General features: G+C 39.0%; 3 protein-coding genes across 4 annotated transcripts; 2 read left to right on the top strand and 1 right to left on the bottom strand.

Moving 5' to 3' along the window:
- Nucleotides 1-518: 518 nt before the first annotated feature.
- prnpb (prion protein b) lies at nt 519-4772 on the bottom strand. 2 transcript variants are annotated; one of them, XM_028463522.1, is made up of 3 exons: nt 4624-4772; nt 3092-4206; nt 519-2896 (listed from the first exon to the last, which is right to left on the bottom strand). In XM_028463522.1, exons 2-3 carry the CDS (start codon nt 4199-4201, stop codon nt 2747-2749), a joined length of 1260 nt encoding a protein of 419 aa, XP_028319323.1. In that variant the 5' UTR covers nt 4202-4206; nt 4624-4772; the 3' UTR covers nt 519-2746. The 2 variants fall into 2 exon arrangements, with proteins under 2 accessions (XP_028319323.1, XP_028319322.1); XM_028463521.1 differs by having other exon boundaries at nt 519-4206.
- Nucleotides 4773-6128: 1356 nt separating this feature from the next.
- On the top strand, nt 6129-16618 carry LOC114473519 (protein phosphatase PTC7 homolog). Its single transcript, XM_028463193.1, has 6 exons — nt 6129-6630; nt 8771-8950; nt 11250-11448; nt 13870-13993; nt 14078-14207; nt 14575-16618. The coding sequence occupies exons 1-6, from the start codon at nt 6429-6431 to the stop codon at nt 14631-14633; spliced, it is 894 nt and encodes a 297-aa protein (XP_028318994.1). The 5' UTR covers nt 6129-6428; the 3' UTR covers nt 14634-16618.
- Nucleotides 16619-17507: 889 nt separating this feature from the next.
- LOC114473494 (TBC1 domain family member 10A-like) lies at nt 17508-27457 on the top strand. The gene is made up of 9 exons (XM_028463151.1): nt 17508-18076; nt 19469-19568; nt 19680-19787; nt 21664-21770; nt 21851-21965; nt 22931-22996; nt 23331-23520; nt 24166-24320; nt 25973-27457. The coding sequence occupies exons 1-9, from the start codon at nt 17913-17915 to the stop codon at nt 26345-26347; spliced, it is 1380 nt and encodes a 459-aa protein (XP_028318952.1). The 5' UTR covers nt 17508-17912; the 3' UTR covers nt 26348-27457.
- Nucleotides 27458-27689: the final 232 nt, after the last annotated feature.

The raw sequence follows: 27689 nt of genomic DNA, 5'->3' as shown, positions 1-27689 counted from the left end.
GAGATGTAAAATTGAGAAACATGAGAAAATCCTGAATATGGGGTGCAACTTCCTGGGTAAATTACATGTAAATTCTATTAAAAAAAATTAGAGGTTTAACTCACCAAGTAAATGTGTGAATAAATAACTCGTGTGCACGTTTTTTTTAAATGTAAATATGAATAACTTTTGCTATTGCACTGGACCTTATTTCCATAATTTTATCCTCAGCAGAATTTATTACCTCTTGTTGAGGTAATAAATTGTTAATGTTGCCTTATAGAAAGCTTAGTAAACTATTAAAGCCCATTTCTGCAAGTAAGAAAACCAAAAACTAGGAATAGTAAAATACTAAATCATAATTATGAGATTATGAAGAGTTACTGTTAAAATTAAGATAAACAATGTAGTTCTTTTTTTTTGTAGGTAAATTGTAATAATTTGCATTTCTATTCTATGCTATTAGGGCCATTTTAAACAGCAGCTCAGAAACGTCACAAATAAGTGTATTGTTATATGATGAAAAAAGATAAATAAAGTCAGGACCATTTTCCTTTATTAAATACATAAACATTTATGACAAACAATGTTGTTCATATTGTAGGATGAGCAACACAAAGTGTTTACAGTTATGAATGGAAAACAGGACATTCACTTGGACATCTACTGTATATACTCCCAACATGAGTCTGACAGCACAGATACAGAATATCCAGTCCTACAGGGAAATAAGTGCACTTTACAGATATTCTACAGGCTAAAAAAAAATAATAATAATAGTATAGGAACCAAAACTACAGGTTAGAAACAATTTGGTTGGTTCATCATCTGATCAATAAAAAGTTTAATATAAAAAGAGACATTTGCAATTTGCCGGATTAGGACACAGGAATCGTCACTCAAAGGGTGACAATACAGAACATTTTTTTTTCAGTTTGGTTTGTTAGAATTATATTATGGAACGGACTTTATTTAAATGAAGTCGTTTTAGGAAAAGCAAAGGGACACTAATAGGAAAAAAAAAAAAGCTTTTATAAAGGAAATATTACTAACTGTTGAAGATTGGCAGATAAAACAAACAGCAAAACACCTTTAGGAATAAAGTGAGCACGTTGTTATTATTTTCAACTGTACAAGTATATTAAACCATAGGAAATGAGAAGCAGACGCGTCTAAATAGAGAACCAACACTAACCTGTGGGAAAAAATGACCACAACAATGCTTCAGTTTTTGTAAACTTCAATGATTACATGTGAATATGCAGCCATGCAAAGTGCATAATAAAGTAGGGCGTCTCATTCGTATACAGCTTGTGTCCAGTTTCATCTGGGTGGGATTAAATTGCTCAATCTGAGAATGACACACATCTGGAATGGAATTTAAGATGCTCCAATAGACTTTACAGATTAAAAACGGTTGCTGTATTCTGGAGGACTGAATGATTTCCCTCATCTTCGCACAAAGACACACATTTTCCTTCCCGTTCTGTCCTCGTGCACAACATGCAAAACTGGAATAGAGGAAAAAAAGTCCAAGGAACCACTGAACTGAGTTTGAAACGCTGATTTAATGCATTATGTGGAAAGAGTTTGGTTATAAGATGTTTACACTTCTTAAGAAATGGTTGATCATTGCCATGCAGTGTGTGAACACCATTAAAGGTGCAGTCTGCAACTCTCATAAAAGTGACTTTTTGTCATTATGTCACTATGTAAGGACAGCTTTACATCAAACTAGTAGTTTGTGTGGAAAAAAACAGGCTCATGGGAGGGGGAGAGAGGAATCTGAGAGTTGCGGACTGCACCTTTAAGCCCATAGTCTTGTGCATGGTGGTAAATTATTGAATAGAAAGGGATCCTTCAACGCCAGGACTAACCTTGTTTCTCATTGATGTCTTCTTCGCTACGTTACATTTAGGGCTGTCCCAATACAACTCCTTCACTTCCGATTCGATATTAATATTGCAGCAGTGGGTAATGGCCGACACAGATGCTGATCCAATGCTTTATCAGCCCTAATCATACATATTTTATTACTTTATTTGTAGTGTTAAATGCAGGAAAAATATCTATGTACCTCATTAACAACGCCTAACATAACCTTATACATTCAATTTAAACACAAGAATAATCTACAATTGAATAAAATAAAACAAAATAAAATAGAAGACCCGGAAAAATAATCTAAATATATCTAGTGAAAACGCAATTTGTTATATCGGAGATTTTAGATCACACGTGTCAAACTCAAGGCCCGGGGGCCAAATCCAGCCCTTCAGCGCATCCAATGTGGCCCGCAGCAGAAATTTCTAAAATCTGCAGCCCACTTAAGATAAAATACTGTGTATTTGGCCCCTGAACTAAAATGAGTTTGACACCCCTGTTTAAGATTTTCTTCTGATAACAGACCAATATCTAATATTAATATTGAATGGAGAAACCCTTAATTATATTGTCATCAGTACATTTTGTTTGCTTGTATGTGTTCAGTGTTTATTGACCAGGAAGTGCAAAATTTAAAGAAATGCAAAAACTGCTAGTGGTTAAAGGGAAAGTCTTAACAGCCATATTTTAAACTAAAAAAGGTCTTTGAACAAAGAGAAATATACTTTAACACCTTCGGACTTTTCTTTCTGGAACCTTAAAGAGTAGAGTGAGAGGTGATGCTATAATACAAACAGCACATGAGCAGGATATGGACGTGCAGCCGTCAGAACGCAGACAGAAAGCCATTGGAATGTAGTGAGAGAATTCCTCTTTGATTTTCTTACTGAATGAGGAGCATGCAGGATGCGAGCATGAGTAGTGATGTTAAATGCTGGCTGACTCCGTAGCTCACGGGACTTCTGACGTCGGGCTGGAACTGTTGCTCGGCCTTCCTCTCTTGCAGGAAGCGCTCCGAGTAGACCATGTACTCCTCCACGCAGCGCCGCGCCTTTAGCTGCTCGATTAAAGCAGGGTATCCGATCTCCTCGATGCTGACCGTGTCGTCGTCATCCTCGGCTTTTCCCTTCGACGAGCTGCTGCGCTGATCTTTGAGAAGGTCAGTCCTGTTCATGCAGCGATCCATGAACTTGTCGTAAGACTCTGCTCGTGGAGGAGGTTTGTACTCATAGTCCCGCCCGTAGTCACGCTCGTCTGTTGACTTGGTGCCATAGCGACGGTACATGTAGTTGTTGTAGTAATGCTCTTCTTCTGGGTTGCGGAAGCTAAAATGTGGTCTAGGGAAGCGTCCCAGTCCATATCCAACAGCCATACCAGCTACGGCACCCACTCCTGCTGCCATCATCGCCTTTTTGGCAAATCCTGTGGATTTAGGCTGGAACCCCATGTCCTGCACAGAACGGGAGAACGGTGACCCTCCCATACCATAACCACCTCGTCCATATCCATAACCTCCACCACCATAGCGCGGGCTAAGAATCTTATTATTTGGGTTCCAGTTGGGATAACCCCCCATGGATCCTCCAGGATAGCCCCCTGCCGCAGGAGCCCCCCAACCCTGCCCTCCTCTGACGGGGTAACCTCCCCCTGCTGGGTAGCCTCCAGCCCCAGGATACTGGTTAGGATAACCTCCACCTGCAGGATACTGGTTAGGATAACCCCCTCTGCCTGGATACTGGTTAGGATAACCTCCAGCTGCAGGATTCTGGTTAGGATAACCTCCCGCGTTAGGATACCCCGCTCTGCCTGGATACTGGTTAGGATAACCTCCCGCGGCAGGATTCTGGTTAGGATATCCCGCTCTGCCTGGATACTGGTTAGGGTTTCCCCCTGCTGCTGGGTATTGGTTTGGGTAGTTTCCTCTTGCTGGGTTTTGGTTGGGATAGCCTCCTGCTGCTGGGTTTCCAACTGGTGGTGGGTGCGCAGGATTTTGGTTCGGATAACCTCCGGGATTTGCTCGAGCTGGATACTGATTGGGGTTGTGTCCAGCTGCGGGATAATTAGGTTGGTTTTGTCTGGGGTATGATCCAGGATTGGTGTTGCCTGGGTGGGGGTAACTTCCACCTGCAGGGTAGGGGTTACTGGGATTCTGTGGCTGCCGGGGAGAGTTTCCTGGCTGGGAGCTGGCCGGCTTTGACTGGGTCCCTCCCTTGTTGTTGTTGCTGCCCCATGATGAGGTTTTCCTGCTGGTGCTGCCTCTTCTAGCCCATGTAGAGTCAGAGATGAGCAGAAGAATGAAGAGAAGTGATGCAAAGGGCTTCAGACACAGCCTCCCCATGATGGCTGTGGAGGAAAAACAACCAGACCACGAGCAAACATTAGCAACACAGCGGGTGTTTCCATCAGAGCTTTCTATAATAGGTAAACGTGCTCATATAGGCCTATGTAGCATCCATGATAACACTATTATTTAATCCGAAGCCATTTGGCTAAACACATTACTTACAAAGCAACGGGACAAATATTTACCTGTTTGGGTTATTATATAGTAAAAATAATATATATAATTATTATTATGTTGAAATAAACCCCGTTATAAATGCGTACGTGTTAGTGCAGCATCACCCCCCCCGTAGCGACACAGCCTTCTCACAACATAACGGACATCTGCGTCGCTTCGTTTTCTCATAAATATCGCCATAAAACACGTTCACAGCCCCACTTTGGCTAAATATAACAGAATAACAGAGCATATATTACCGTGAAGTATCAGTTTATCCGTGAACCTCGCCTACAATTGCGTTAAATATCGCCTATAGTCCTTGGCCTCTCTCAGTGAGGACGACTCACACACACGCAGAGGGTGCGCTGGGTTTTATTTACGGAAGGCACCATGGAGGAAAACGAGGGCGGGGCTTTGCTCTAACCTCCAGTCAAAGTCGACACTTGAGCTGCATTAGATGTGTTGAAGTTAAACGTTATATTATCCGTGACAGGTTAGCTTACGACATTAAATGTAATGCCACCATTTAATAGAGCAAAACACCTCTTTCTGGCTATTTAAAAAAACATGGTGTTGAGATGTTCGATCATTTGCAGGAGTCCTGAATGCAACACATTACGTAACCCCGCATCATTGATCAGAAGTTACCAGCGGAAAGAGTTACGAACAGTAACTAAAAACAAACGTTGTCTTTGTAAACCTTCAGAATCAGAAACAATCTGTTTTTCTCTAAAGAAAATGATGCCATTGTGTGCGGACTTTGATTAAGCACCATGGGAGAATAGACCAACAAATTGTGTTTGTTAATGATGCTTTCAAGACTGAAGAAGAAATTAGAATAAAACAAAAAAAGCAAATATTTTTTTCTAAGTGTTTAAAGTCTGCCCTGATGGTACTTTGACGATTCTTTTTTTTTTTTCCTTGATCATTCTGATAAAAAAGTAAAACTTTGACTAAATCACGTTCCTATTACCAATACAATTATATTTACACAAGGCCTTATAAAAAACATAAACAAATTGAAGGACATTTAATGACATACTGCAGTGAAGAAAAAAAAAACCTAAAATATAAATTGATAGATAAGACACTTAAATCTGAACAGTTACAAATATTGTGAATGTATATATATATATATATATCTTGCTTTTTTACCTTGCTTTTTTCAATTTTGAGATATAAAGAATAATTAAATATAAAAGTAGGTACAAATTAAAATGATACAATTTGGGAATAAATCTTTTTTGTTCTTCCCTGTTTATATTGTTTCTTCTTCTTCTTCTTCTTCTTCTTCTTCTTCTTCTTCTTCTTCTTCTTCTTCTTCTTCTTCTTCTTCTTCTTCTTCTTCTTCTTCTTCTTCTTCTTCTTCTTCTTCTTCTTCTTCTTCTTCTTCTTCTTCTTCTTCTTCTTCTCTGATTTCTGGGTGTCAAAAGCATTAGAAGGTAAGTACTGTTTTTTTCCCCTGTTTTGGTATGAATTATATTTACTGCGAAAATTACAATAAACATTTTAATTATTATTATTATAAACAGTATTTTTTTTTTCTTTTTTCTTTCACAATTACAAAACAAACAACACATTTCAAGTAGGCTTGCAAAATTCCGGCAATTTTCAAAGTTGGAAACATTCCATGGGAATTAACGGAATATTTTTTATTATTATTATTTTATTTTTATTTATTTATTTTTTTATCAGTGACGCAAACTCTTAGGAAACCTGGGCGTGGTCACGGTACACCAGAGGGCGGGGTGTCCTGTGTGACGTCACTGTAGTAAAGTGATGATCTCTAAACGACGCGTCGTTGCTTTATGGAAACATGTCGAGGAGGAGAGAGTCAGTGGTTTGTGGAAAAGGCTCAGCTGAGACATAAAAACACTCATATTGGATTTAAAGCGCCGTGAATACGTCACGACTTTAGTGCTCTAACTTGAGACGGTTAGAAAGTGGCTGTGGCTTGAACCGAGGACGTTTTCTCACAGACCGGCAGCAGAGGAAGAAGAAGGAGGAGTGAGCAGGCAGCGAGTCCGGGCTCAGTTCAGGACGGGTTTCTCTGAGCCGGGGAATGTTATCCGTACTGTCCTATGGCAGACTGGTAGCCAGGGCCGTCCTAGGCGGCCTCTCTCAGGCGGACGGCCGGGACTACAGCCTGATCACCGCCAGCTATGGCTTCGGTAAAGACTTTCGTAAGGGCATCCTGAAGAAGGGCATGTGCTACGGGGACGACGCCTGCTTCATAGCACGGCACAGGACGGCAGACGTGTTGGGTGAGTGAGGCGAGGTGGTCTCCATGCTGGGTGACCTTCAGTGTTCTGCACGTGCGGTGACTCCTCAGATGAAAACAACCCTCCCCCTACCCTCACACACACACACACACACAGCTCCAACTTCACCACCACGATAAGTGTGCAGTCAGTCCACCTTCACACACCCGCACCTGTGTCCTAAACCCCTCTGCACCTCAATAACTGTCCCACCATCCTGTCATGTATCACATTAGCTGGTGTTTTGGTTGGGGAACACTCTCCGACCTTTCACCTACATTAGCCCGAGCTGCACTGTTCATTACAATAAAACACATTTAGGACACACACATTGTTACAGCAACAAAAACATGTTTACTTCACCGGAAACCATTTTATAAAATACGCTGGACTGAATACTACAATGTCTCACAAAGGTCAGAATGGTAGAGCATGGAGGCAGCCATGTTGCTATCACCGTGATGCCCCGGTGTCACGTTGCGCCTGGTAACCAGTTTAACTGACGACTGATTTGATGCACACGCTTTATTTACTATAGAATGTGCTTTTATTATGTTAATTATTCATATTTAATTCAATGATTGTGAGGTGGCTTTTTATTAACGTTACACATGATGCCGTGTTTATCTTCCATCGATGATGTAGTCGGAAATAGGTCACCAGTTTTGTCGGTCTCCGGTTAATCCGTTGCACGTGTTAGCTTTAGCCGAGTGTAATTGCTTTGTCCTCAGCGTCTAGACTGGTCAGGGATTTAAACCGACTAAGAATTGACAATACATGTACAGTGCAGGCCGACGTGGATTATATTTACGCCTTATGTGGATTATTTGGTATTTATACTGTTGGTGTTGCTATAAAGCACGAGCTGTGAGGTAAAACCTCACGTGTTTGTCCAGGAAAGGCAGCGTGATAGCGTTCTTCACCGCATGTATGCAGAGGTTAAACCAGTACACCGACAGTGAAGGGAGAGAAAAGCAAGGAATCTGATCAAAGTTATGATTAAATCCTTACTTGCTTAAATAGAAAACACAAGTGAGTCCTATTTAGCCTACTTTATTTAAAGTGTAGGAAGATTTGGGCTGAGGAGTGATTGTTTTATAAGCATCCTGGATGAAGTCATCCCAGCATGCTTTAACACTGCAAACTTAGTGTTTTTACAGCTTTTTTTTTTTTTGTAACTGTGTCTATTATTATCAGGACTCTACAAATGTCCTGATCTAGGGCCAAATGAAAGTGTCATAGTTCTTAAATTTGCCGTTTAAGTATATTTTGAGTGAGCTCATCTTTTAGTAACCCGTAAATTGCTCATTTAAATCGTAATGACAAGTGGAGCTGCCGGAGAAGAAGTGATCAGCCCTCTCTATGCAGCAGGTACATTCTGTTTATATTATTCCTCTCTTGTCACTGGAGCGATGAAGCGACCCTAAAGCCAGACGGTGTCCAAGCGACTCTTCACAGGCGATTTAAGCGACTATAATTGCTGAAGTGGCGTTCTGTGTGAACGAACCTTGAACATGCTCCTAGTCCACAAACACCGGCTTAATTCACCCATCAGGGTGAATAAATCACTCTCTTCCAGGTGGTTGTCATGGTAGTTCGTGTTATCTTTGCTCCATTTAGGATGGCTTTTTATCGCGCTCATGCACGTAAGTAAACCAAGGTTTAAATACTCAGGGTGGTCCCACTTCATACCAGCTGTAATGGGATCGGACAACCAGAGTTTTCCCATCGCAAGGCATGTTTATGGATAGACTAAGAGTTTGTTGAACCTCGGTTCTGGAATACCCCCTAACCTTGTTGACAAGGCCATCATGCAGCTCTGCAGAAAACATGGAAACATAGTAATGTCACATTCCAAGACCTCTCAAGTTTTTTTTTCTAAAGTCGTACCCTGTATGTGACACATCCAGTTGGATAACATTTTTACTTTGTTGTTGAGCCAATAAACTGTATGAAATATCCAAAGTCACATCTATATTTAGTTTCTGTGCTGAATATTTAACTGCTTATAGTTGCCAAAAAATCCAAAGTATGAATAAAATGTCACGACCATTAATTATTATTAATGGTCATTTAATAATACATTAAAATGAGTCGCCAAAAGCCTACATTTTTCTCAATCGTATCTTGTTTCTCCTATAAGGTGTTGCAGATGGTGTGGGCGGTTGGCGAGACTACGGCGTCGACCCATCGCAGTTCTCCGCCACACTAATGAGGACATGTGAGCGACTAGTGAAAGAAGGCCGCTTCGTTCCCTCAAACCCTGTGGGCATCCTGACCTCGGGCTACTATGAGCTTCTACAGAACAAAATTCCCTTGTTGGGTAAGCAAAATTGTTTTATATCCCAAGAAAGAGTAATCTTTATACTTTAACATAAAACAGAGATCAGATTTTGTCTTACATTCCCATGTGCAGTTATGGGCCAAAGAAAACAGTAAAGCTATTTTTTTGCATTTCAAGAGACTGTCAGCTAGGGATGTAAAGATTAACCGGTTTTTCAATTTAACTTTATTTGTATAGCGCAATTTACAACAGTCATCTCAATGCGCTTATCAAAATATAAAATTGATAAGAAGGAAGAGAAAACCCAACAAGATCCACATGAACAAGCAAATAACCGCATCAATAACCGTAAATTCTTTCGGCCACGGTAGGTTAACCGTGGGGGTTTTAGAATCAACCCGCAGTATACCACAGATATGTCTAGTGTCGCGGGACCTGGGAGGCGGAGCACTCTCCAGTCTATGGTCAGAGTGCAGCACTGCACGGAGAGCGCATCCACTCACCTCTGAATGATGGCAGAACCAGAAGCAGCACTCCCTGAGTTGTATCCACCCAGGAACCAAATAAATTCGGCAGTGTGGGACTATTTTGGATATCCTAAAGACGACCAGGGTGCAGTAAGAGCCAACGGGTATCCAATATGTAAAACATGTCGGAGAAAAGTTGCTGCCAAAGGTGCCAATACCTCCAATATTATACATCTTCGAGGTAATTATCCCTGCCAGTTTGTCCATGTAAAGGCACAAAAAGTATAAATCCACTCCACTGATTAAAGTTTTTAGAAAGTGTTGCGATTTACAAGGCTGTTGTAAACCACAAGGTGAAGTGAAAATGAAAGAAAAGAGAAAGCGCTACGTGCTGGATAAACAAAGCACGCTCTGGCTGATGCAATGTAAAACTGATGCATTATTATTACTATTATTATTATTATTAACCATATAAAGGATAATGGAGAGTTTAGTTTTAATAACAAATTCCATTTTACAGTACATAGTATTATTACTTTTGCTAAATAATAATTGAATAATTGTTCTGTTAGTATTTTATGGTGGTAATTATTTAGTTTTTGTTTATTTATTGATTATTTAATACATTTAAAACTTTTATTATTTTATTTTGTTCCAAAAGTTTTGTCCCAAGTTCTAATGTGAATAAAGCATTTTTTGAAAAAGCAAAAAAAATCCATATAGCTCCGTTTATTTTCATGGTGTTGATAATCACAAAATCGCAATATTTTGTCCCACAATAATCGTAGCTCAAAAAAATATAATCAATACATCCCTACTGTCAGCCAAGAACCAATGCATATATTTGACTAATCATTGGTGATTTAAACAGTCTACGTACATAACTCAAAAATGAAAAGAAGCGGCACCATATACAATGATGTTTACTGAAGGCCCAAACAAATTTGAGCCCCAAACCCCAACAAACTTTCTTCCATATTTAAGGGTCTGGCATGTCCACCAGATAGGATGTATAGCAGATATTTTTGTATATTCTGAGAGAGTCAGTGGAGCTGTATGACTGTACTAAATTTCAGTTTCCTATGTGATGTAGTTCCTGAGATATTGGAAGGTATAAACAAAGATGCACAAAAATCGACGCATACCCCCCCCTCATTTAATTGGCCATATCTCAAAAAGTGTTGACTAAAAATGTACAATGTACCTATTGAATGATCACAACAATTCATAAAAATTTCAAGTGCGTGGGCCGTTTGTTGAAATGACATGGAATGACCCAGAAAGGAAAGACAAATAATGAGGATGGGACAAGGATTTTTTTTTTGTAAATTTATTTTATTTCAAAATAGAACCAGGATATCTGTTTTATTTGTTGACACCCAATGAGTGATGTCACACTAATGAGGTCACAATCGTGGTCACAGTGTGTACTGTATACTGTTACACAGATGCTTTTTGAAGCTGAAACTCATGTGACCTTCTAAAACCAGTCTAGGAAAGGTCAGGAATCCATGTGTAACCAATGCCACAGGAGTTGGATGAGATTGTAAAAGCTAGAGCGGCGCCAAACATGCCACACAGTTTATGATTCCTCTGAGTGCCTGAGGCCACACACTGTACCACTTTTATTTTGGGAGGCTGTTTAAGGTTACACAGGCTGTTGCTTATGAAAATCTCTGGGAAGGTGCAAAAATATCTTAAGTCTCATATAGAGTAATTAAGGCTCATTTGTTTTTCAGTAATGAGCATGTAGTAAGAAAAAAGCGATGCATCATTAGGTCCCATAGAAACCATTCACTCCCAGCATTTGGATGTTTTCTGTTTTGTGTCATGTTTATGTTTAGTACATCTGTATCTTGTTTTTATTCTAGGGAGCAGCACAGCCTGTATCGTTGTCCTGGACCGACGGAGTCACAGATTACACACGTGTAACCTTGGCGACTCGGGCTTCCTGGTGGTGCGGGGTGGAGAGGTGGTGCATCGCTCAGATGAGCAGCAGCATTATTTCAACACACCCTTCCAGTTGTCCATCGCCCCTCCAGGAGCCGAGGGGGTGGTGCTCAGTGACAGGTCAGTGGAATAAACAATTAGAGAAAATCAGCAACAAAACTATTGATTATGTTGTTAGACACCACACGTTAACCAAGGTGTTCAGTTTCCTTTCTTCCTTTTTGCAATGCAAAATGCAAATAAAATTGTAAAGGTGTGCCCTCATTTCACATCCAAACAAATGTCCAGCCCTGCTCAATTGAACTGGACTTAATAAAGCATATGTGAGAGGAAGCAAATACAGCTGCTGTCAAACCTTTTGTCAGTGTTTTCAAAGCAAACACGACTTGCTTTGGCTCCAAACTATGTGCAGGTTTACCAGCCAAACCAGTATCCACTTAACCAGCCCTAAGTTCCCAATGGAATTAAGAAACATTATCTAATTATTTACACATAGATGTCATTTTGGTTCGCGTTTAACTACAGGGAAACATATTTAATAGGGATGTAACGATATCTAAATCTCACGGTTCGGTATTATCACAATATTAATCTCACGGTACAGTAATTATTGCTGTATTGTAGGAAAGCACACGGTTTTACAGGAAGGCACAGTTTACAGCAATGCTGACAATTACATAAATGATGACCATTAGAAAATTCTGTTCACAATTTTTGACAGTATTTATTGTCATACTTTTCCATTCATGACATTAGAAACTGAATACTACCTACTAACAGATACAGATTCTTTAGATGAAGTGCAAAAATTCTAATTAAGTCAGGAAAACTTTTAAAGGCAACACAGGTATAGAAACAGCCTAGTAACAATTAATAAAATAATAATAATAAAAATAAAAAAACAGCCAAAGAAATCAAAGTAGTGCAAACTTCCTTATTCTGTTTAGCTTCATTTGAGTTTTTTCTAAAGAAAGATGAAGAAGTCAACAGTTGAGGTTAGGACTAGAAGTAACCTTGTTGTCAACATTTATTTATTTATTTATTTGACAGGGACAATGCAATTCAACATAAATACAAAAGACGTGTGCAGCTAATGTGATGCACATATAAGTTTAAAGCTAGCACTTGTTTACAACTCCTGCCCCTCGTTGGGCCTTTTCTACATTATAGTGGAATACAGTCAATACTATAAAACAGACCCACCCACAATACAAAGATTATAAAACATTCTCTCTCTCTCACACACTCACACTTACATTTATTTTGGGTTTTTTTTTTCAGCCAAAACTATTGCAACAACACATCATCAATAGGGTAGAATTAACCTGCCTCACAACAGTCTAATCCCACAGCAACAACAACTAGGAATGTCCCAATACAACTTTTCCATTTGCGATACAACACCGTTATTGCAGCCTTGAGTATTTGCCGATACCGATTTGATACAATACCATCATGAATCATACATACTTTTATTATTTATTTTGTTGTGTGGAATGTTAGAAAAGTCTTGATCAAGTGATGTCACTCAAACAGAGAACAATAGTCAGCAACAGTAGGGATGAGAAAAACATACCCATTTATTATTAACCAATTGGTTACATACATTTTAACCTTCAACATAATATGTACAGTATTCTACAATTGAATAATATATTATATAATATATATCGGAGATTTTAGATGCAGTCCGATAAAATCCAATATTCGTTTTCTGGCTGATATCGATCCGATATCAATATCGGATCGGGACACCCCTAACAACAACAGTTATACGGGTGTAACTACGCAACGTATCTTGTTATTTCCTGAGTCCTTGAGCTGTTCTGTTTTTTTGACCAGACTGAATTGTTTGTTTGACACAATCCTTAAACTTTTCGGGATGCCGGGCCGTTAAGTGTTCTCTCATGTTGCTCGTATTTCCAGAAGAGTAGCGTACGGTACATTTGCTTGCGGTACACATGTTTACATAATACCCACCTTTTCTCTTTTATTATTTATTGATGTGGTGAAACCAAAATGTTTCCACACCTCTGAGCTGTAGCATCATGCACAATATCATCAAACTCCTCCGTTTCTACGTCGCTCTGCTGGCTGCTACCATCCAACCATGTTTCCTTTCCCTTCTGACCACTGTCGCACGCCATTGGCTCAACCGCCTGTAACCTGTGACGACGCCGCAATGCATTCAACCAAAAAAAATTATTTTAAGCGCAACGACTCATTATTTTATACCGTGACGATATCGGGGAAATTGTAATAATCCGGTATCGCAATATCGTCAATTCCGTGACATTCCTAATATTTAACATTAGTTTAGTTTCCTCAATAGTCATGTGATGATAACAACAAAATAAGTGATAGCAGAGGAATATTCTAGAGTTGTGTACCTCACACTAATTCTTAGACATTAATTAGCTCTGGTTTAGTCCAGTCTAGTGCTATGTAGTACTGGAAATTGTTACTTTTGATAGTATGAAGTATTAATGTTGCTGTTCATGTCCCATGTGTGATCTTGTCTCACCTTGTCTGTTTCTCCAGCCCCGAAGCAGCCGACAGCTCATCTTTCGACGTGCAGCTGGGTGACATCATCCTGACAGCGTCAGACGGGCTCTTTGACAACATGCCAGACTACATGATCCTCCAGGAGCTCAAAAAACTAAAGGTATTTACACCGGCTTTCATCTTGTGTAGTCAAATAAAGCTTAGTTCGATGTTTTTAACAGTTTTTATTTACTGTTCCTTTCAGACCACCAACTATGACAGCGTTCTGCAGACGGCACAGAGCATTGCAAAGCAGGCGCACGACCTTGCATACGACCCCAACTATATGTCCCCCTTTGCACAGTTTGCCTGTGACAACGGCCTGAATGTTCGAGGTAAAGTCAAGCACAACACACTCCACTTAAGAAACACTGCTCTAGTGCACAACTCGACTAACCATTCATTAGATAATTCAAATATTTTCAATGTTGAAATCCATTATTACGCTGAATAAACACTGTTCTAAGCCAACCAACTACTTTTACTACCTGAATAACAAATATAATGATAGAATCCCACTGGCAAATTTATATTTTTGGACAAGTTTTGTCACTTACTGTAAACCTTGAACTGTTAATTTTGGTGTTTGTTCCACTACTGATTAAATGTAATAATGGAATGCTTTTAAACTTTGATAAAAAAGCTTTAGGATATATTTTTAAGCAATAACTGCAACTGTCCCTTTTTATGCCTTGTGTCTAGGTGGAAAGCCAGATGATATCACTGTATTGCTCTCCATTGTGGCTGAATACACAGACTGAAGTATGTGAAATCAGTCCCCCCCCCCCTTTCTCACAGCATGGCCAACATTCACCTGCAAGGACGTTTTTGTTTGTTTCCTTGATGTTTTGTTGCTTAAACGGGTGCAGGGAATGCAGGCAGCTCACGTACATGCTCATGTTGACCATGATGCAGAATGAGCTGAGAGCCATTGGGATGATTTTCACACGTTGTGTGTAAGTAGATGGCCGGGGCTTAAAAATGTGTCCTCCAAGGGTTGGGAAGAGGAGTATGCCATGGCTTTGGATCCATAGTGAGTAGCTGTGAAGCTGCCTATTTAAACCTGGTTGTCCCTTGTTGTTTTTAGGTTGGTCACATGCTCCATGTTTAGAAAAGCATACAGAATAGCATACAGAGAAGTCTGAGGATGCTGGTAATGGGAAAAAAGGGGGGGTTTGAAAACAGAAATGTGTTTAGGGATGGGAATGATGAAGCCTCACCACTCTGTAATGCTTTAAGCCTTCATGTGTGAGCTAACCAGGTTTTTATCTCATGGCCGAGGAAGCTGCACCTCCTGACAAAATGTAAATATGATTTTTGGGCTATGTTGCAGATGCTGTCTGTCTTTAAAATGTGTTTTTAAAAGTTATTTCATTACCTTTTTTTGTGGGAGATGGTCATTTGGACACTTCCATTTGCAGGTAGTAACAAAAATGTGCTCTTTTGAGAGTTATTGTGGCAGCAGTCACACCGTAGGTGGTGGGTAAAGAGTAAGTGTGTCCTACTTGTGACTTGTATTTAATGTTTCACTGTAATAGAGATACAACTAGCATCTGGGAATGCTTACAATTGCAATGATAGGTCAGGAATGAATATAAAGGAAAATATGTATTTTTTAAAGAAAAGTTATTTTTGTTTGTAGCAAAGTAAACTTAAAGCTGCCATGAAACAAAGTGCGACGAATGACTGAGGCCTAACTGTCTAAGTATGAATTGTGTGTAAATATGCTTCCAATCATTTTTGCGTGTCAGATCCTTACGTCCATTATACTTTTGCTGCTTTTATTTTGTGATCCAGGTGTATGTGTGAAGTGTTTTTACATGATGGGATTCCTCCAGCAGATTGCATTAAAAAAAGAAAGACGCGTACGCAACCTTCACAAATGGAGTTTTTTCTTGCACCAAAGATACGTTTGTGTGTATCATCATTAGACAAAACATCATACAGCAATACTGTTAGGTAAGTTGGTAAGATGGTAGTAAGAAATGTTTAGAGTGGCATTCAAATGTTGTTGTTTTTTAATTTACCATTATGAACAATGGTTTTATTATAGATTTAAATTATACATGCTGGTTATCTGTGTGTAAGTGACAGGTTCATGAAAACCAAAGACAGAAAGCCATATTTAATCATATGAATAGGGCTCTGATGTCTTTGCCTAACTCTAAAAGATAAATAAATAATGAAAAATTTGTAATATAATGGTTAACTGGACAACTGAGGAAACGTGTGCTCTATTGTCACAGTTTTCCAGTGTTTTGTCTTCATACACCAAGCTGGGGGTGTTATCATCCTAAAATACTCTGCCCTCTGTGCTTTTATTATTTCTATTTTTTGCTATTTGCCAATTTAAGAAGCGGTTTGTGAGGTTAAGTTTGATCCGTTTCAAACGTATATTAAAGCGATCCATCCCCTTATGCAGAGAGATGAAGGTGTGTGAGCTCAGAGAATGAAGGTGACCACAGTTTCAGCCTTAAACAGCTCGACCTGTAAACAAGAGGCCTTTCCCGTCATTGCACGCTTGTCTCCGTCATGGTGTTTGATGTACATGAATTGTTCCGCTGTCGTCTCCTGTAACTTAAAAGGTGCTTCTGCATTCTGCTGTGTGGTATGATTGTTCTTTTTCAGCAAGCGAATGGAAAAAAACACACCTGTGTATGTCGACACTTCACTCGTGAACGAGGTCTAATTTATGTAAATACGTTTGAAACTATGTACAATATTTAAATAAAGAATCTAGTATTTATAATTTTCTTGTTTCAGTCATTTCATTTATCATCAAGCCCAGCAGCTCCAGTATTTCTGTGCACCATTTGCATGTTCTTTAGTGTACCTGGGTGGTTTTTCTTTCCACTTTCTAACAACATCCATGAAAACTTAACTTTGTCTATTATGCATTGGACAGGCCTAATAGTCTCAGATAGTAAGACAGGTGTTAACTTTGTAAAAGGAGTTTCAATGTTATTATTTGGAGAAAAAAATATGAAGGTACGATTGTTTTTATTTTATTCAACAAAAAAATGTCGTTAATTTTAAAAAAAAATGCATTTTTTTTTTGCTTTTAGGTGTTAAATATTTGTTTTTGTTTTTTAAATCTTCACTTTATTCAAAATGTTTTCGATTTCATTTTTTGATTGTTTAAGCAAATTTTTATATATATATATATATATACACACATACTTTCATAAGAATGGGAGTTTTTCCTTTATTTGAAAATGTAGGCATTTTTTTACCACTACAAACTAAAAATTAGTGCATTTATATCAATTATCTTAAACTTCATCAATACGTAAAACATTTCTCAATTGAAAATAAACAAGTAAACCTCAAGTTTTGTCAAAAAAAAAGCAACATTTCAGTTGATTATTTAAAAAATAATAGATTATATACACTTTAAATAGTCATATAAAAAACAATTCTTGAACTTTGCATTTGCACTATGTTATACAAAGCAAAATCAGTTTTATTTATCCACTGCGTTCTATTGTGTTGCCTGGCAACAGATTCCAATTGTGGGGCGGAGCCAAATAAACGATTAAATAAACAAATCATAATCCCTCACTGCTGTCCCTGGTTGTGTAACCTCTGGCCAGTAGGTGGCAGTGAAGAGTCACGGGATATAGTTTTGTTTACTAATCTGGCTTCTTCTCTTCTCTTCCTTGTCGCCAGGAGCAGCTGTAGCAGCAGCAGCTAATAACCCTCATTCCTGCTGACAGCAGAGATTTACAATCAGATAGGTGTGTGTCAGCTGACTGCTGTGTGATGCTAGCATGTTCTCTGACACCGAGCTGTGCGTATCACCATCGCTGTTAAGTTGGTTTATACATTTTTGCTTTCAGGAATTGACGAAATATAAAATTTATACAAGCAATACGTTGAGACTTAGATAATAACAAACAAGACGCGTAGTTATTCTAGCTTTAGCGGGCTAGCAGCTTTGGGTGGATTTACCTAGCAATCTTAGCTAGTGGTAGCTTAAGCCGTCATGGAGCGCGTCTGAGTTGTGAGTGAACACTAAAGTGGAGGTAAATGTCGGTTAAATGGCAAAAACCGAGACTGGAAACGGGCTTTACAAGCTGACAGACGAAGGTAAAGTGGGCTTGCGTGAAGCTGAACGGGAGGCCAACGGCAGTGCCATTTCTGCGGGGAGTAAGGCGGACAAGTACGGCTTCACAGGTGGAGCCCAGCAGGCTTCCGGGCAGAGGTGAGTGCACTAGCTACTGTGGTGGAGGTTTAAAAGTGACCAAAAATAGAGTGCAACTTCTTTTTTTGTTTGCTCGCATCATCAAAACATCTTGTTTCAGTCAGAGGTGAAAGTAATGGAATACTTTTACTTATTTTGTTGTGTGGAATGTTAGAAAAGGCTTTGTTATTAAAAAAAACAGACTCATTTATGATAAACCAATGGAGTACATACATATAATTAACCTTTTAGATTAAGAATATTCTATGATTAAATAAAATAGAAGATATTGAAAATATAAGTCCAAAAAAAAACAATATATATTATATCAGAGATTTTAGATGCAGTCCAATAAAAACCAATATTTGTTTGTTTTCTGGCTGATATCGGACCGATATCAACATCGGATCGAAACATCTCTAATAATCAGTATTAGATCAGGATCCCTTTAAACATTACAGTAAATGTACTGCAGCAAGTCATAATACTAGTAACCATTTCTTTCCATCAGCTTTTGTTACTATAATGTAAAAATTAATACTTGTTTGCTGAAAAAAACCTCTCAGCAAATGTTCATTTTGACTTTTCTTAATCACGTGTGCACACTCTTCTTGAGAGGGTTTTATAAACTTTTATTCCGATCTGGTCTCTCCACCAGTTCTCCCTCCAAAAACTGTCCAAAAAACCCAAACCCAGACTTGTTTGATGAATTGCCTGAGAGGAAACCAAGAATTAATAAATATTTTTTTAAAAAGCCTCCTGCTCTGGAGTCCAGTGATAATGAGCTTTACATGTCTGCACCCAAGGCTTTAGTGCTCAGCTAATTAAACCTGTTCAGTTAATAATAAATTACTCATACAGCACCTTTATTAGTGTTACAACTACTCAACGCTTCACTGCCTTGTTTACATCTAAAGAGGAAAGTTTAAAGGTTTATAGTTCTTGAATCTGAAGAAGTTCATTTATATCTGCTTGGTTTTATTCATATGTGGTCATATCAGAGTGACGTTTAAATTGGATTACATAAGTAAGATTGGTCAGAAAATGTTTTAAATATTTAGTTTTAATCCTGTGGTTTTAGATAATGGATTACTCCAGAGTAAAAAAGAAAGCAGGGACTTTGTCCTAAAGTAATCAGTAACCAATGGAGACAGAGTCACAGAGATAAGGTTTTTTGTTGCCGGCGACAATGAGCTGGACTCGGGGAAAGTTCTTTTACAGCTTCCTGTTTTCCTTGTGCTTTGCTGATGACGGCAGCAGTGTTCAGCTGCTGCTTCTGACCACAGGTTTCCTGCATGTACAATAGAGAGATGAGCCATTGTCCAGCCTCTCTGAGGACAGGGATTCCCTCTCTTATAAATTTAGCTCAGGGTCGAGTTTTACTGGTTTCATTGTGTCCCACCTCCTCCATAGTGGCGAAGACATCCCCCTCATAGTGTTGAGACAGCGGGAGACAAAATGGCTGGAGATGCTCAACAACTGGGACAAATGGATGGCCAAAAAACACAAAAAGGTTCTCCTTGTTTATTAAAAAGCACAAATTGGGGTTTTTGGGGTGGGGTGGGATACATTTGTATTTACATTTGGTATTTGTTTTTGTGTGTTTTATTATTGCATCTGTCAGATAAAGGAGCGCTGTCAGAAGGGAATCCCTCCATCGCTACGTGGTCGGGCTTGGCTCTACCTCACGGGAGGAAAAGTGAAACTGGAGCAAAATCGGGGCAAGTTCCAGGTCAGTCAGAGTTCAAAGTATTACTTCCTCATTAGGGGTGTGGAAAAAAATAGATTTTTTTTATTTTTTAAATCTTTTTTTTTGTGTGGTTTCTACTGCTGGAGACATTGTCACTTCTCAACGGAGCAGCCTTACTAATGTGCATGTTGACCAGCTCCTGTTCCTACATAAAAACCTTGAAAATTCTGGCACTTCCACTTCTCCACTCTGGTAGATGGCGCCGTAGAGCCACTTTGCTGTGCCGCGCAGCACCATTTCTGTAGTAGAGGCAGTCACAGTGGCAGAAGCGGACTGACTCAAATCCCAGACAACATGGCTAACAAAGTACAAAGCTGACATTGGAAGTACTTTGGCTGCCAACTCAAAGGGAGTAAAACAAGCTTGATAAGGACAACGCCGTCTGCAAGATTTGCCGCGCTCCCGTGAAATATTGTGGGAAGACGACTAACTTACGAGCTCACCTAGCACGACGACATGCTGAGGTGTTAGCAGAGAAACAGATGCATCTCTGTTTAATTTTGATATTAACCGAGTAGAATATCGCAATATGTCCTGATATTATGATAATATCGCATCATGAGACCAAAGTATCGTGATACGTATCGTATTGCAACATCCTTGCCAATACTCACCCCTATTCCTCAGTGGGTTTCAGATTCACCAACATCACACCTACTGTAGATAAATTATGTATTTCAAACGTGGTACACTTTACATGACTCTGCCTTTCTTTAGGAGGTCCCAGAGTAAGAAAGATCTTTAGTTTTTTTCCCTAAAGGTGATTTATTGTTGCAGCAGTGTTGCCCATTCACACGTTGACCAAAAGTGATAAAGCACAGTTTAAATATTAATATAAAGGTAATTTCTAAATGTTACCTGAAAAAAAATGTTTATTTAAAATAAGATACTTTTTGTGTATGAAATAGTCTTTTTTTTGACCCATCATATTTTTCACCTGAGTATGTAACACGTGAGTTGTCCTCATGCTGAAAACGTGACTTGTCGCATAAATGAGGAAATTAATTAAAGGGTCAATAACGTGACACCTAAATATTCTGTCCAACTGCATTTCTTTTTGTTAAAAAAAGGTTTAAATGCATAAAAAGATGTAGTAACTTAGTATATACAGTATATGTGCTCACTTCGATCTTTTTTATGTTACTTGTCCTGCATGAGATTTCAAAGTATTTCTATATTTATTCATTATAATATTCATGCACACCTTGCCCGATGATGCCCACTTTATGATAATATCACGCAGTGAAGTCTTTGTCATTGACCCTTAAATACTAACTTACATTGATTTGGAACGGTAACTTAAACTGATTATTGCTATGAAAACATAACACATTGCATTACTTGTTACTGCAAAATTGGTCATAATGAAATTTTTAGAAATGATAAATAAAAAAAAATCAATTTTTTGTTTTTTCTCCTTTATTTTTCTTTTTTTAATTTTTCCTCACCTAGTTGTCTTTATGAATAATATCGCTTTGTTAAAGTAATGTATTTGTGGCTGAAATATATTCAGATTTGCTATTGTTAAAATCTAATTGTTACTATCTGTCAATCACATCACAATATGGATATTCAGCTGTAAGGATTATAGAAAGTGTAATAAGTTAGAAAATTGTGTTTAAAATTGTACTAGATGTCTGCTTCGAAATAAAAAAAAGTATGTTTTGTATGTATTCAATGACAGCTATTTCAGAATAAAAGGTCATATTTTAGTAATAAAAATGTGTATCTAACATGTTAAACAATTCAAATTTGAACATTGGGAGTCACTTGTGTTGTTTATTAATGGCTGAACTACACATTGATGATAATGTTTAACCAACTTTTTCAACAGTTAACACATTTGTATTGTTTTCAGGAACTGGACTCGCTGCCAGGAGATCCTAAATGGGTGGATATAATTGAGAGGGATCTTCATCGACAGTTTCCCTTTCATGAAATGTTTGCAGCACGAGGTGGTCACGGGTAAATGTTTCCTTTTGGTGTCCGATTTCGATCTTGTCGATACACGACACGTGTTTTTAAAACGCATGAATGAAATGCAGGCAGCAGGATCTGTTTCGGGTGCTGAAGGCTTACTCCCTGTATCGACCTGAGGAGGGCTACTGTCAAGCTCAGGCTCCTGTCGCCGCTCTCCTGCTCATGCATATGCCAGCAGAGGTGAACAAAAAGCTACTTTTTCTACTTTGCAGAGTACAAACCCCCTTTGTGAATACAGAATTTCATTTTTTAACATGACCTTTCGGTTAGACAGCGACCTTTTAAAGCATGGGTTATCATCTGGTCTCATCCCAGAGTCACTGTTTGAGTTTCCCTCTGTGCTGAGATTCTCTTAAAATCTCAGTACGTGACTGCTACGAACTGAGAATCCGTACTGGATTATACCGATTTAAAAAAAATTAAGTTACATTAGGTCAACTGTTATTTACTGCAATGTATATTATATTCATGTTTTTTGAGAAAATAAATTATTTTTTTTCGAATGGAGTTTTATTATAATCATGTGCTTTATTTTTAATACAAACTCAATACATGTAATAATAAAAAACTGCATAGAATACATTATAAAACATATTTCTCCTGCCTCGTATATCGAGCAGTTGTACATTTTTCCCCCAAAAAAGGAGCCATTCAACACTCATCAAATAACATTCGCTTTGAACCTTTGCCTTTAAATTAAATTTTTAATCTCAGCATGGCGGAAGTAGAAAAAAGCTTAGCGGAAGTAGCATAAATTCATTTTCCGGTAGTGCGCATGCTCATAATCGATCTCAGCACAAGGTAAACTCAGACCCACATTTTCCCACGGCCATTAAGTCGCGACCCACTTTTTTTTTTAAAATAGCAAATTTTGTTTTTCAAAAATAGCTGAAAACACACAGTATAATCTATATATTTTCCTGTGCAACATGAATTTCACAGTATGACTGTCAAAAGAGAAGTTTCTTTCAAAATAAAAGACAAGTCCAACATGAGAGACGTGAAGTATTTATTTATCTTTTACCAGCTGTCCACGACCCACCCTGTACAGGTCCTCGACCCACTTTTGGGTCCTGACCCACCAGTTGAAAATTGCTATTTTAAAGAATGTTTTCAATTAATATTTATTTTCATGTTTTTTCTAGGATGCTTTTTGGGTTCTTATCCAGATCTGTGAAAAATACCTTCCTGGATACTACAGCACTGGGCTGGTATGTCATAACTATGCCTGTTATTGTGTATAATTAGCTGTGAATGCTTTTGCTTGTGAGTACATTTCGTAATGGAGGATGTAGTGTTGGATTTACTGTTTTTCAAAGGTTAGATCGATGTTGGCAACACGATTAACCTCCATATAGTTGGCGACATGGTTTTCCTGGTCAGACCTGCTTTAATATCGTCTCTCTGGTTTTGTGTGTGAGCTCTGTGCAGCCCTTTCTCTAGCTTGATGCAAATATGTTGCCTAATAGGATGAGTAGTTGAACAGGATAATCAAATTACGCAGAGAGAAAGCAGTCTGTTCTCCTTCTCACATGTTTCCTCCAGGAAGCCATCCAGCTCGACGGGGAGATCCTGAATGCGCTTCTGCGACGTGTGTCTTCAACAGCCCATCGTCACTTAAAGAAACACAAGCTGGAGCCCATCCTGTATATGACCGAGTGGTTCATGTGTGCCTTTTCAAGAACCCTGGCCTGGAGCTCAGTGCTCCGGGTTTGGGACATGTTTCTATGTGAGGGTAAGAACCCATACCAACATATACAGAGAAGTATAAAAGATCTGCAAAGAAATATCAGGATGTGATTGACAACTGAGAGTTAAAACCCACTTACTTCAAACTGTGAGGAAGTATTGTCATCACAAGGTGCTGGTCAAATAGTAAAAGTACAAGGAAATGTCCTCTCCTTATTTACAAATACAAACTGACACAAAAAAAAAGAAATGTTGCCTATTTAAGCTTCTATTGGGTTCATACATTTGTACAGCGCCTCACCAGTCATGCACTTCACTACACGTCACTGCTCTGGATGTATTTACTGTAAATGTTGACGAACAGCAATCTTCAAAACAAGGATGAAGTTGCTTGTTCTCCTGGTAGTTAGCAGAGGAGGTAATTTGAGTACTGTTACATAACAAATATCAGAAACCTCAGCAGCAGTAGTAGAAGTTACATGTTTGGCAACAGACTCGTGGTTACGATCTGAGATTACAGTAGTGGAATGTGTAAGTGTGTTTGAGCAACAAAGGATAATGTTTGGGTGGAAACGCACGTCTTATCTATTTGTTGCCACACTGCTGAATCAGCTCATTAACAAGCAATATACCACAAAACCACAGAATAAATGACAAGCTTTAGATAAACGTGGTCTCATGCTGTTTACAGGGGTGAAGATCATCTTCAAAGTGGGCCTGGTGCTTCTGAAATGCACGTTGGGAACGCAAGAGAAGCTGAAGACATGCCAAGGTTCCTATGAGACCATGGAGCGCCTTCGAGGAATCCCCTCACAGTACATGCAGGAAAGCTTCCTGGTCAACGAGGTGCGTTCTCCATTTTATTGCTTTGGCTCTACAGTTACAGCACAGTCGGTACCTCTAGGTTCAGTGATCAATGACCCTAGTGAACTAGGGATGCACCGAAAATGAAAAAACCAAGGCCGAAACACAGGAATAAATTATTTTGCAAATTATTAGTCCCATTGAATTTATGGCTCTGAATGTTTACCAGCCTCACTAAAGGCTGGGATATACTGTTCAATTTTTTTCAATCGTTGTACTCAGCTCCAGCTGAGACTGTGAGACTCAATTGCAGAGTCCGAATATGCGCAGCTCACGATTCACACTATACGGACCGACACTCTGACACGATCCGACTGCCCACACTCTACGTCTTTACATGACACGTTTGGGTCTTGTTTCTGGAAATCCAATGTACAAATTCGAAGAAGAAGAAGAACTCTGAAGCGTTGCCATTAAAACAGAAGAAGAAGAAGAACCTGGAAGTGGAGAGACACTCGCAAATCTCAGCAAAAAGAGCTTTAAAAAAAGAAAAGACGGTGATGTGATGGACCAGGAACTGGCTGGACAGATGTGAGCAGTGTGGTCCATCAATTTTACAGCGGTCCTACGGTGTTTGCGCATGTGCAGTGTGAGTTTGAAGTAAGCCGGTTCGTGGCACTGCTTACTTGTGAGATAAAATCGCAAGTGGTGACCAGGAACATGTCTGATTTACATACGACGATACGATTGCTGATCGGGAGCTGGTCGTGAGGTGTTAATTGCTTCTCGTGACCCCATGTATACTACACGATGTATGACACACGATTTAGCTGCGACTCGGCCTGATCCCAAAAATAGACGCACAAGTCAAAAATCGGCTCAAAATGGGCCAAAAATCGCAGTGTATGCCCGCCTTTAAATGAAAACATTGTAATTGTAAAAATTAATAATAATGCTTTCAATAATAAATCGATTACAAATATGAAAATATTTATTTAGCACTGACATTCCAACAATGCACAATATAAAATAAATAAATAAAGTGTTTAACTTGACCACACTCATACATTAAATCATATTGTACAGACCTATAACTGACTGGGCTGCTGAAAGAGAGTCAAATTAAATATGTTCTTTCATTAAAATGTAAAGTGCTATATTTATTATCCAAGAATGTTCTTGGAGATGGCCTGCATCATTTCTTGTGCGCGCTGGTTTAATCCCATACGAGTAATGACCTTTATAACGTGGACCAAGTACAGTTTTTATGAAGATCAGAGGATCTCTGTGAAATGTGCGCTGACAGACTTTGATGCCATGTGTCAGGCTGCCGTATGGTCCATGTTGACAGAGGGCGACAGTGTCGGCGTGAAACAAACCTAAAAAAAACTTATGTCCCCCGTCTCAAACTCTGCTCAGAAGACACTTCAGTGCTCAGATGTGTTGAAATACAGTCGCTCCGTGAGTCCGGACAAGTTGGTCCGTTTCCAGACAAGCGCGCGCTGCCCGCAGTGTTTGCTCACGTTTTTACAACATCAGTCGGCTTGTTTCGGTGAGAAAAGTGTTTTGACTGAAAACCGAAAATGCACTTTTGTGCCATTTTAGGCCAAAAATTTTTGGTGGCCGGAATTTCGGTGCATCGCTTGTTGCAACTCTTAACAAAAGTTCAAGCAACAGATTGTGTCTGTCTTCAGGTCATTGAGTTGCCAGTCTCTGAGAAAGACATTGAAAAGGAACATCTGGCTCAGCTGCGACGCTGGAAGGAGAATCGTGGGGATCTTCAGTGCAGCTCTCCTCCCAGGATGCACGGAGCCAAAGCCATCATGGCTGCTGATCCACCGATGAAACAGTACCTCAAGCAGAACCCCACCATCATTGTGCCCCTGATTTCAAAGTCGGACGAAGCGGATGCCAAGACCCGTAACACTATTAAAGAGGAACCAGAAACAGATCTCTTGCTAGAGGATTCTGGAGCTCCGCCCACTGCCACCACTCGGCTCTCAAACAGCAGGGAGGAGATTGGGTCCAGAGAGAGTCTGAGCAATGAGGAGATGGACACCTACCTGTAGTAGTGAAGACTCAACGTATCCAGGTGATTCATTGACATTCAGTTCTAATAATCAGTGACAATGAACCTGTGCAATCATCACAACACTTAAACGCATCATTTAGGACCACATGAACTATTGGAAGGAAAGGAAAGAGTGATGTTAAACATGTTCGCACCAAATCAAACGTGTGTTATTATCTTTGTTTCCATAAAATGTCTAAAAAGTGTAAACATTAACATTGTTGGCACTGCGTGTGCAGGTCAGCACTTACAGGTTTCCTCATGACTACAGCAGATTATATTTTACTGTGCAGGGTTTGCACTTTAAGGGAACTCAGGCGTGTAATTCCAAGGGAGAACCAGCAGAGGGAGAAAAATACAGCTACCATGATACAAACCATTGGGAGTAAAGCTGCTCACTTCAGACTTTTCCTAATAATAATCTGCTGATTACCGTAGGCTAATCGTCTGTTTGTTCTTATTGAAGAAAGATTTTGTTAAAAATCAAAAAAAAATATATCAGCACTTTACAGTCTTCCTTTAGTCACTACAGTGCCAACGCAGACATCAGTAGAAATGCTTAGATATGGATTTCTTATTACGCTGCTAACCACTAGGGGGCGTGCTTTGTTTGCTTATCATTCCAAGTTGTAAAATCTGACCTCAAATGAAGGAAGGAAGACAGAAGTGGATTTGATTGTTTGTTTTATTTTATTTTTACATAAAGCCAAAGATTTGTATTGCACATTTTGAAGGATTATATATTTTTTGTCAGCATTGGGAAATTTTGACAAAATTGAAGTTTATATTTAACTTTAAATAAATGTTGGTAAAAATCGAAGAATTATATCTTTGATTCTTTAAAAAAATATTTGCACCGTGATTTGGTTTTTTAAAGTTTGTGGTTTAGCAAAGTATCCACGGAAGGTGTAACAAAAATGAGTCATTTAAACCTAAACCTATTGATTCAAATCATTTCTCATCAAAAATTCAGCAGCTCAAAGCTGCCTCTGACATACTGTGCAGATATTATGGAATAAATGAGGAAATCACTTCAACTGTGTTTGAGGGCATTGACATTCCAGTGACTCAGTCAATGAGAGAATAAAAGGAGTTGTTAAACATACAATGCATTGACTGGTTTTGGTTTATTTATTTTCTTAAAAAGTTATGACGCGTTCACACCAAACGCGTCGAAAGCAACAGGTTTACGTGCCTCCTGTGTGGCGCATTTTGAAGTTTTTTGCATGCTTCCAACGCGGCCGACGCTGGAGTTGGGATTGTTGAACTTTTGGGGCATATCGTGGCGCGTCAACCAATCAGGAGCATTCCCCAATCGTGATGTATCAGAATAATGATAG

Source organism: Gouania willdenowi, chromosome 12, assembly GCF_900634775.1.
Source record: "Gouania willdenowi chromosome 12, fGouWil2.1, whole genome shotgun sequence".
NCBI lineage: Eukaryota > Metazoa > Chordata > Actinopteri > Blenniiformes > Gobiesocidae > Gouania > Gouania willdenowi.
The sequence above is the reverse complement of the archived record's forward strand: the minus strand, read 5'-3'. Positions and strand labels throughout refer to the sequence as shown.